Here is a 12,076-nt window from a genome sequence, read left to right as displayed (position 1 = left end):
GTTTTTTTCATAGTTTGGCCGGGGGTGCGACTTATACCCAGGAGCGACTTATATGTGAAATTATTAACACATTACCGTAAAATATCAAATAATATTATTTAGCTCATTCACGTAAGAGACTAGACGTATAAGATTTCATCGGATTTAGCGATCAGGAGTGACAAATTGTTTGGTAAACGTTTAGCATGTTCTATATGTTATAGTTATTTGAATGACTCTTACCATAATATGTTACGTTAACATACCAGGCACGTTCTCAGTTGGTTATTTATGCGTCATATAACGTAAACTTATTTAGCCTGTTGTTCACTATTCTTTATTTATTTTAAATTGCCTTGGGTTTTATCGAATACATTTCCCCAAAGAAATGCGACTTATACTCCAGTGCGACTTATATATGTTATTTTCCTTCTTTATTATGCATTTTCGGCCGGTGCGACTTATACTCCGGAGCGACTTATACTCCGAAAAATACGGTACGTGTTATGATCATTTTACGCATACGCGGCGCATTAATTCAAAACCGTATCACGTTTGCTTTTTTTTTCTTCATCACTAATTTCTGCTCACTGTGGACTTCATGAGAGCCAACAGACATAATGAAACATCCCTTACTGTACAATGTCTGCTGTGATTAGGATGCCAACTGCTAGAATGTTCATATATTCTCATTTAGATGAAAAGTGTCTCATAATCCAGTAATACTCCATTTATATTTCGTGACTTGAATATTAACAAAGTATTGGTAATGTTGTTATTATAAGCACTGATGCAGACAAACTATTGATCACAAGCTGGTGTGTAATGTTGACATCATCGAGTGGTAAGCTGTTTCCTCGCTTCCCTGCTCCTTGAATGTTTATTGTAGATCATAAATCATGCCTCTCACCTGGATATAAAACGGCTGAGGATGAATTGTTGGTACACTTTGACAGCCAAAGTGTCAAAGTGCATCACATGCATCTAAATGGGAGTATATGAACATCCTAGCAGTTGGCATCCTAATGACTGCAGGCATTGTACAGTAAGTGGTGTTTTATTATGTTTGTTGGCTCTCATAAAGTCTACAGTGAGCAGTAATCTGTGATGTTGTCGGAGGAAAAAGCAAACATTGTGATGCGTTTGTGTACTTAATGCGCCGTCGTTTGCTTTAAATGATCATCATATGTAAATATCAAATGTTACTACAAATGTACACGTTACTACATGCCATATATACTTACAGCATGTACATAAAATCTTAATGGAGGTGTTTGGATGATTTTCAAGAGCTTTATAGGCAGAATAGAACGGCTCTCATAGGCTTCATTGAAAGCGGACTTTTTGTTTATTTAGAATGTATTAAAAAACATGTCTTTCATAATGGTTGTGAATGATAGGCAAAATTTCCCCTAAAAAGTTAAGTTCCCCTTTAAGAATTGTGGATTTGGACAAACCTACCAACTGTATCAATAGTTGGTTTTATTTTGGTAGGGGACATCCGAGCAAAGTCAGCATAATTGGCACCAACCAGCTGGGGGTGCATTCATTCCAACACAACCAGTTTACTGCCTCAATGGGCTGCCACAGTAATCTCAACTGTGCAAGGCAAAGTTTGAGGTGGTGCTATTTCTAACTTAAGTTCAGATACAGTTATCAGAAATTAGTATAATTGTTCGAAATAAACTAAAACCATAACCATAACTTAAATTGCAAAAAACGTTGTAGTGGAAAGACCAACAGACCAAAGGAGGTTGAGGTTGAGGATCAGGACAAAGGTGAATATTAAGTCAATAGAGCATCAATGGAGTAAAATCCTAATTCCACCGCCCATATGTTCATCATATTTGCGTCACTCCCATAACTATGCTGGCATGCTAATATTTAACAATAATAACAGACTGAACAGAGTATGTTTTTAAGCAACACACACATCAGCTTGATCCAGACAGAGCTCACCCCCTGTTTCAAATTATCGTTGGCCTGGTCCGCCACCTCGGACACAATCACCAAGGCAGCTGCAACACACAGAACATCAACAAACAGAGAAGGTGTCAGTGAATTTAACGAAGACGCGGTAAATGTATGCATAGCCCAGTGAACCTTACTGCAGCATGTGTCAAGAGTGACAAATGAACACTACGGGATTACCTTGCGTGTCCTCGTATTCTTTGGAATCAGGGGAGAGGTTGTTCAGATAATCTGCAGATGCAAGCAAAAAAAAAAAGGCAATTTATTGTTAATTTTAGAAACAATCTCTTTAACCTGTCACCTTGCTACTTGATGTCTCTGTGACAATCCAAAAGCTCATTGTGTGCATGTGCGTGTTACCTGTCAGAAGCATGCGGTATTGCAGTATTCTCACGACGACCTGCAGCAGCTGGTATTTCAGGGGGACTTCGGCATCTTCTGGACTCTTCCTCTGAAAGATAAAAATATAATATTATATTTTGCTTTCTTTACTATCATTATTGACCTATGGCAGCATGTGGTTAGCACAGTCTGTGCTTGCATGGATTTTTTTCTCTAGTTTAAATCAGTATGGTGGCATTTTAACATACGATGTGTTAAAGTTCTTGGACATTAATTTAATTAGTCATTTTAAGCAGTTTACTGTACCTATCAAATGATCAGTTTCACAGCAAATAACCGAGAAAAAAAGAGCCTATAGTACATATGCTACGGCAGGGGTGTAAAACTCAATCGTCACACAGGGGTCCAAATTTCATGGTTCCTCACAAGGAAACGTTACAATGAATTATATCTAGAGATGCCCGATAATGGCTTTTTTGCCGATATCCGATATTCCGATATTGTCCAACTCTTAATTACAGATTCCGATATCAACCGATACCGATATATACAGTCGTGGAATTAACACATTATTATGCCTAATTTTGTTGTGATGCCCCGCTGGATGCATTAAACAATGTAACAAGGTTTTCCAAAATAAATCAACTCAAGTTATGGAAAAAAATTCCAACATGGCACTGCCATATTTATTATTGAAGTCACAAAGGGCATTATTTTTTTTAACATGCCTCAAAACAGCAGCTTGGAATTTGGGACATGCTCTCTCAGGGAGAGCATGAGGAGGTTGAGGTGGGCGGGGTTGAGGTTGGGGGGGGGGGGGGTAGGGGGTAGTGGGTGTATATTGTAGCATCCCGGAAGAGGTAGTGCTGCAAGGGGTTCTGGGTATTTGTTCTGTTGTGTTTTTGTTGTGTTACGGTGCGGATGTTCTCCCGAAATGTGTTTGTCATTCTTGTTTGGTGTGGGTTCACAGTGTGGCGCATATTTGTAACAGTGTTAAAGTTGTTTATACAGTCACCCTCAGTGTGACCTGTATGGCCGGTGAGCAAGTATGCATTGCATTCACTTGTGTGTGTGTGAAAAGCCGTAGATATTATGTGATTGGACCGGCACGCAAAGGCAGTGCCTTTAAGGTTTATTGGCGCTCTGTACTTCTCCCTACGTCCGTGTACCACTCCGTACAGCAGCGTTTTAAAAAGTCATAAATTTAACTTTTTGAAACCGATACCGATAATTTCCGATATTACATTTTACAGCATTTATCGGCCGGTAATATCGGCAGTCCGATATTATCGGACATCTCTAATTATATCCATAAACTGATGTAAAATTGTGATGTAGAAAAATATATATTTTTAACCAATTTTCAGAGGATTTCTCAAATTTTGAAATGCAAAGGTTGATGCTCCTCTTAGACGCAAGTAATAAAGATGTTTGAAGCCCCCTGTTGTTTTTTGGTGCTAAATTAAACACAACATTAGCGCTGCATAAAACATGTCGCTACTGGTACAACGTTTCCTAAATAAAATAATGTTAAATAAACAAGCAAATAAATAAACTCAAGAAAATATCAGGAATCTACCAATATTATTGCTGAAAGAAAAAGCACTGGACTGGACACTGGATGTCCCTAAAAACAAAGGGTTTCTGAAAGTCAAGGTCACGATGGAGAAGACAATAGTGTGGGTCAGGGTGACCTTCGCATCAGACACAAAACCTTTAAAAAGCCCCATTCTTTTTCTTAGGGGTGTCATTTGCAGGAGAATGGAGGCCGAGAAAAGAAAGAGCTTTGGAAAATCAATCAGGGTCTAATTGTCTCTGACAGGTATTTTATGCCTGATGCACTTTTTTTTAAGTGCTGTCAAACCATTAAACATTTTAATCAGATTAATCGCTATATGTGGATTAATTTTTTCATAACAACGAATGATTTGTCAATGAAAGTTGCTATCTGTCTCTCTCCATTCTCTCTCATCTTTTGTCTTATTTTTTCTTCCCAGCTATTTTTGCTCAAAGCCGCTTGGCGCTACGGCATCTGCTCTCCTCTCCACAAGTGTCGCGTGTAAACTGTCATCCAATTGACACTTCTTCAGAGGAAGTGATTCGCTGACGCGTGCCAGAGATGATAATTAGCGTTCGGCGTGTTTGGGCTAGTGAGCCGGTGAAGAAAAAGAAGAGCGATGCTTCACGCTGGGACAAAGACACATCAAGGCACGATGTGGGAACACGCGCCAACAAACAAACGAGCGCACCTTTTAGCCTCTTTCACGGCCAGCTGATTCGCTGTCTGCACACACAAATCTGATCTAATTGGGGAGTTGTAAAGGAGTCTGCTTCTCTAATTACTTTCTGTCCACCTCATTGACCAGCTGCCTTTCCTATGGAGGGATTCACTCCATCGCTCTTCTCCCTCCATCGCTCCCCTTCGACCCTCACTCTCCCACTCTTCCACCATGCTTGACCTTCTTGCTTAGCGCACACATGGTGGTGCACTGGAGTGGCCATTTAGAAATAGATTCATAAAAGCGGCTTCACAAAGTCTATTAAATTTGTGTTGACCCAGCGGTGGCCAATGTTTATAGATGGTGCGGCAAACAAGGAGCAAGCTGTGGAGAAGAGGCTCTAATCCGGTTAACTCTGATCTGATCAAGGTCTCAGGCTACTTCATCACTGTCACCACATCCACAATGAAATTACCAGCACTTCTATTCCAGGGCTTTACCTTGCAACCATGAAGGGGAGAGTGAGAAATCTGCAGAGCGGCTGAATAATTATATCTGAAATATAACAACAACACGGCAAAGAAATAATCGTTGGTAGGTTGACCTAAACAATCCTCCTTGGTCTCCCTCGGTGGTCCTTCTCCCTCATTACAGAGAGGTCACACTCATCAGTCTCGTCCCAAGGCGGTGCTCTGACACAACAAAGAATCCATCACGATGCTCCACGACACACAATACTTGCACTTTGGGAGGGTGGAGGTAGGCCTAGGCTTTGTGTGGCCACATTTTTGGTTTTTTATTTGACAACATTTTTATTATTAGACTCCTTATGGGCCCCCACCCCACCATCAACCTATAACGCCAAAGCCCCACATACACACACGCAATATGTTTACATGCACTAAAAAAAAACGAATTATTGACTTAATTTAGTTTTTTTCAAACATATGTAAATCCCTTAATAGGGTTTTTACATGCAGCTTGTATGGAAAACAACTTTAATACTGTTTTTTCTGATTATCTGATTCATGTAGGGTTATTATTAGTGGATATTATTACATAATAATACATAATCATAATAATAATTTGTACATCTACTGTGGGTTAAGTTTCCCCTGTTTTTAAAAACTAGTGATGACTCTTGTTTCGAACTTTAATCAAAATTCCTTGAACGCACCACAATTATGTGCCATGTGAATGTGTGTGTGTGTGTGTCTGTATATGTATATATATATATATATATATATATATATATATATATATATATATATATATATATATATATATATATATATATATATATATATATATATATATATATATATATTAACGCATGATTAATAAATGATTGATTGATTAATCAAAGTGTATGTTTTGACGGGAGCCTGAAGGCAGCGTGCATTGCACAGGCAGTGATCACATCACACACCAGAGATACAGCGATGTGGTCTGCGCCAACTTTCGCTTCAAAATAAACTTCGAAGGAACTTTAGATAAAACTGAGGTAATTAGTTAGTATTGCAACGACAAACTTTCTTATCATTGACACACATCAAGTTTACAAAAGCATCTTTCGGCGAAACATGAACGTGAGCATGGTGCCGCGAGCATAAATGCTACTTAAATATGGTTGCCAAACGTCTCTTGAAAAATAAATTGTTGCCTATTTAGAAACAATAGTACACGTTTCGTATTGAGCTGTCTAGGGACGCACTTTATCCAGGATTTTTATTAATTTAGTGGCCAACAGAGCCAATTATTTTGTTTTCATATTCCCGAGTTGGTGCTCCGTGTAAAAGAAAAAGGTAAATCGTGATGTCGTTTTGCCACAGTCGCCAACACGCACCAAGCAGGCATCTTGTCAGTGCAGAAGATAACTAAAGTAAGTGTAAAAAGTTAAAATACAACTGCTCTGCTGTATATAGTTGCAATATATATGAGTGTGTTTGTTTTTGTTACTGAGTGCAATCGGCCCGAGGTCCAGTACACGTTGTCATTCAATGAGGATATTACACATCCAGTAGGAGAGGAGAGGTATGTGGCTTAAAACTATTAGTGGTGTGTCATTTATTTCACTTTAATGAGCTATGAGTGTGTGTAATGCTTTTATTTATTGAGAGGAGATCTGCTTTATAAATAAAGCACATTTGAAATGTTGCCAGTTATATTAGTGAAACCAATATCTCACATCTCTTTTTTGTCACAGTAGTTTTCGCAGTGATAAATGTTGGAGACCTGCTCTGTCATAAAGCTGCACACTGAATTTATTATGTGTTAAGTTAAGCAGGACATACCCCTGTTAAAGAAATATGTTCCTTTTGATTAAGTTAAGCAGGAAATATTTATATTTAAAACAAAAAAACTAAATTGTGCACTTAACTCTTACTGTACTTACTGTCACCAAGTTTTGAGCAAATCAATGACTTGCAGTTCAGTAAATCATGTAGAAAACTACTTGCTCATGCACATGACATTTTGACTACAAAATTGCATTTGTATCCAAATATTAGGGTATTTTTTAAAGAAAATGTTATTCATGCAAGCAACTGATAACCTCTGTTTAATCATGATTAATCACATAATTAGGGTGTAATTACCCTGATTAAATCACTTGACAGCACTAATATGTATATATACGTGTATATATATACACACATATACACACACATTTATATATGTATGTATGTATATGTATGTTTATATATATGAATGTTTATATGTACAAAAATATTATTTTCACTGAATGAAACACCCACAATCCATCCATCCATCCATTGTATACCGCTTGTCCCTTTTGTGGTCGCGGTGGGTGCTGGAGCATATCTCAGCTGCATTCGGGCGGTAGGCGGGGTACACCCTGGACAAGTCGCCACCTCATCGCACGGCCAACACAGATAGATAGACAACATTCACACTCACATTCACACACTAGGGCCAATTTAGTGTTTCCAATCTACCAATCCCCAAGTGCATGTCTTTGGAGGTGGGAGGAAGACGGAGTACCCCACACAGAAAGACCCTGAGCCCGGGGATCGAACCCAGGACCTTTGTATTGTGAGGCACATGCACTAACTCCTGGTCCACCGTGCTGCCTGACACTCAGAATGTACATAAAAATAAAGAATGTGGGATTTACCAGTTTAACTCACTGAATATTAACATTATATGAATGTCGCTCTTTTACTTCTCACACCACCTCTTTGATCGACATGTTTTATAACCAAGCAAAAAGCAACAAAAATACAACAAATAAATATTTCATGTATATGAATGTAAAGGTTAAAACACACCTACAATCTGATATAGTATCACTTTTCTGCAGAATTTTGTTGTAAAAATCTGCTTCTGCCAACACTGCTTTGTTCCTCGTCTGAGCTGCTTTGACGTACATTATGGTAACAACCCATAGGGGACGGCGTGGTGCGGTTGGGAGAGTGGCCGTGCCAGCAACCTGAGGGTTCCTGGTTCAATCCCCACCTTCTACCAACCTCATCACGTCTGTTGTGTCCTTGAGCAAGACACTTCACCCTTGCTCCTGATGGGTAGTGGTTAGCGCCTTGCATGGCAGCTCCCGCCATCAGTGTGTGAATGTGTGTGGGAATGGGTGAATGTGGAAATAGTGTCAAAGCGCTTTGAGTACCTGGAAGGTAGAAAAGCGCTAAAAAGCGCAGGTTCCAACCATATGTTTTATAGTTCAAGACAGTAGTTTGAAAACAGCACTGCACATCATAATTGCGGCTACAGTTTTGATGTTAAAAGTTAAAAAAATATATTTACAAACATTCGGCGGCCTGTATTTTGCCTAGATCTGTGCTATTAGATGCAAAAGTGAAACTTAAACATAATGTTGTCTGATGCTGCCACAAATACATTTATATTGTTATTGGCGCTGTGTGCGAATGCATACATGTGAGCTTTGTTGACATTATAACGTCTGTGTTGAGTGAACAGTAAAGTGTTCAAAGGTGGATTCGTCACTAACAAAAGGAATGACTTTGACAGCAAAACTGATTTTATCTGAACCTTTATGACATAGTATTTTATAATTGACAGATTCAAATGAAAGAAAAAACTCTTTGCAAAAGCCCAGGCCGTAATCATGTGGCCACTTTAATCGTTGTGGCCTTAAACAACAGCATAGAGTGATTATGCCAAGGGCCTGGGTGTAGGGACAAACCCCAGGACTTACGGTATGTGCAATATGAGAGAAGGAGATATTCAACTTGCATATGCAGTGGCAGGTGTGGGGAATCTGCCACCGCTATTAAAAATGCCTCTCGGGGAGAACACACCTTTTCACACACATTGCCTCTCAGCAATAAAAATAAACCATCCATTTGAAAAGACAATACCTTTTCATGCCTTTTTTGCAGATCACTTCATTTACTGCTCTTGCCAATTAGTGTAACTCAACTTCATGAAGCAAAAATGAAAAGGCCCATTAAGCCCAACTTTTATGGAGATTGACATTGACCAAGTGAGGAAAACATGACAAAGGTCAGTGCTTACCATACATGGCAAAAGCCAACATTTTACAATACCCTTCTTTTTATGTAGATTAGACTGTCTCGCGACACAGAGGGAGTATGTTTTTTTTCAGGATCAGGGCAGCTGCTGGTGAATATTCATGAGTGGAGACAGTTGATACGTTGTCCACCCGCCTTTCTTACAAAACTAGAAACACTTGCGGTAAGGGATGGACGGAATGGCCTAAAATCTATATCGCAATATACATTGCAGCCTCTCGAGATGAAGATATATATCACAATATATTATTTAGTATGTAAATGATAATCAAACCACTTGAAAACAGTTTACAAAAACTCCTATTTTGGCTACTGACACATGCGTCATTTTCAATTGTATTATTTTCACAAAACTATATTTGGTAATTTATAGTTAATAGTTGGTTACTTTCTGTTGTAACACAATTCTAAGCATAGGCGTAGGAACAGGGGACAAGTATTGGGGAAAGATGAAATTCTAAATATTACCACGCAACACAGTGTCAGGTGACTGAACGGCCTCTTCCTTTACAGCTGTGAGATAGAGACGGATAAGAGCAGGCAGCTCTGAGGACGACACTAGTCTGGAACGGTCTGGAACAGCCTATTGGGAACGTTGCCCTGAATATCATTTGTTTATAACGTCTTGCTGTTTGTGTGTATTCATATTTGGAAACCATGTCTTTTGAGTTCAGTCATCTTAATTCTATCTTAATATCCCCTTCCAGGTAGCAAAATGCCACCATCAAAAAATGTATATATATATATATATATATATATATATATACACTACCATTCATATATATATATATATATATATATACACTACCGTTCAAAAGTTTGGGGTCACCCAAACAATTTTGTGGAATAACCTTCATTTCTAAGAACAAGAATAGACTGTCGAGTTTCAGATGAAAGTTCTCTTTTTCTGGCCATTTTGAGCGTTTAATGGACCCCACAAATGTGATGCTCCAGAAACTCAATCTGCTCAAAGGAAGGTCAGTTTTGTAGCTTCTGTAACGAGCTAAACTGTTTTCAGATGTGTGAACATGATTGCACAAGACTTTTCTAATCATCAATTAGCCTTCTGAGCCAATGAGCAAACACATTGTACCATTAGAACACTGGAGTGATAGTTGCTGGAAATGGGCCTCTATACACTTATGTAGATATTGCACCAAAAACCAGACATTTGCAGCTAGAATAGTCATTTACCACATTAGCAATGTATAGAGTGTATTTCTTTAAAGTTAAGACTAGTTTAAAGTTATCTTCATTGAAAAGTACAGTGTTTTTCCTTCAAAAATAAGGACATTTCAATGTGACCCCAAACTTTTGAACGGTAGTGTATATATATATATATATATATATATATATATATATATATATATATATATATATATATATATATATATATATATATACACATACATCTGAATGTATATATTGTATATATACATATATATATATATATACTGTATGTATATATATATATATATATATATATATATATATATATATATACATATATATATATATATACACACATATATATACACATATATATGTCTTAATTATATAATTAATTAATTATTATAATTATATAATTAATTATATATATATATATATATATATATATATATATATATATATATATATATATATACACTGTATATATATATATATATATATATGTATACATATATACTGTATATATATACATATATATGTAAAACACAGGATTGTGGTGAAAAAATATCAATTATATTTAAAATATTTCCTTATTCTCTTTATTACATACACAATTTATAATAAAGTCAATATTGCAAAATAATTTTACAAAAGCTAAAACTACACTTGGCTGTAATTCCTGAGTTTGTAAATAATAAAAACATCAACAAAAACGATGTTGTGCTTCTAGGAAAATATAGATTAATTCACATTGTACAACCGACCTAATACTGATACTATCCTTGGTATCGTTACTGTCGATATTTCTATCGAACCGCCCAAATTAGCGGAACACAGCTAGAATGTGTCAACGTGAATTGCCATGATAGTATTAAAAGCTCTATTGTCGGCCAAATTTATATAATTTATAACATATTTTGTTTATATCGCGCAAACCTACTTGTAGTCAGAATCAAACAAGTGCACGTAAATAATAATGTTAACAGTTAATATTATCTCTTTATTTTCCAACCATTTATTTTTGACAAGAACTGTAATTTAACAAGCAAAACTATGGCATGTTTGGCTTTTATATTTACCAAGGGGACCCACATGTGTCCACAAAGCAGTTCTCTAAACATTAAATCTATTCTGAAGACGAGCACTCAGCTGCATGGAAATAAGAAAATTATTGCGACAAACGTGGTTATCTTCCCTGGCTATCTTAATATCCTGTCCTTTTTATTAAAGCTGTCTATGTAGCCATTTACACCAGTGTGCACGTTTGCTTTCTAAATAACTCTATAAGTAGTGCTGATGATGTGAATCAATACAGTTGGAATACAAAGGACTGCAAAAGAGAATGTAGCTGACTGTTACTCTTTTTACCCAAGCCCCTGATGCCATATTCTTTAGGGAGCATCAAGGATGAAAATAAAAATTATACAGAGTAGGTATAAAAACTGTGAAAGAGGACGAAAATGTCATCGCAAGAAAGAATGACATTTTTGGGTCAGTTGTTTTGGGTGAATAGAAAATAAGACATCAGATTCACACTCAAAATGTGTCACTTCATAAATATAGGGTTATTTGTCGGGGTGGAATATTCCACCTTGGTATTAAGGACAAGGTTTGGTTAATATTTGATACACTAAAGGTGTAAACAAAATGCAAAACATAAAACTGCTTAGGTTTTCTAAACAAATCATGAAAATTAGGGGTGTGGAAAATATTGATACGACAAAATATTGCAATATTAATATAATATAAATTTTTCATGTCTTAATATTGATTTACAAAAAGCATTTTTATTTTATTTTCATTTTATGTTTTGAGCTGATCAAGAACAACTTCTGTATCTCTGCTTTGCAAAGTGCTGCTACCTCACTA

At 36.9% G+C, this 12,076-nt stretch overlaps 1 protein-coding gene across 2 annotated transcripts in view; it reads right to left on the bottom strand.

The window, feature by feature from the left end:
- fgd5a (FYVE, RhoGEF and PH domain containing 5a) overlaps positions 1 to 12,076 on the bottom strand; it is an 85,187-nt gene that overhangs the window by 34,751 nt on the left and 38,360 nt on the right. For both annotated transcript variants that reach the window (XM_062047133.1, XM_062047142.1), the window contains exons 8-10: positions 2,311 to 2,401; positions 2,131 to 2,181; positions 1,939 to 1,997 (exon numbers count right to left, since the gene is read on the bottom strand). In XM_062047133.1, the coding sequence (XP_061903117.1) occupies positions 1,939 to 1,997; positions 2,131 to 2,181; positions 2,311 to 2,401 (201 nt within the window). The remainder of the gene's footprint in view (positions 1 to 1,938; positions 1,998 to 2,130; positions 2,182 to 2,310; positions 2,402 to 12,076) is intronic.

This window comes from Entelurus aequoreus, linkage group LG01 (genome assembly GCF_033978785.1).
Source record: "Entelurus aequoreus isolate RoL-2023_Sb linkage group LG01, RoL_Eaeq_v1.1, whole genome shotgun sequence".
NCBI classification, from domain to species: Eukaryota; Metazoa; Chordata; class Actinopteri; order Syngnathiformes; family Syngnathidae; genus Entelurus; species Entelurus aequoreus.
Note: the sequence above shows the minus strand (reverse complement) of the source record. Positions and strands in the feature narration are given on the sequence as shown.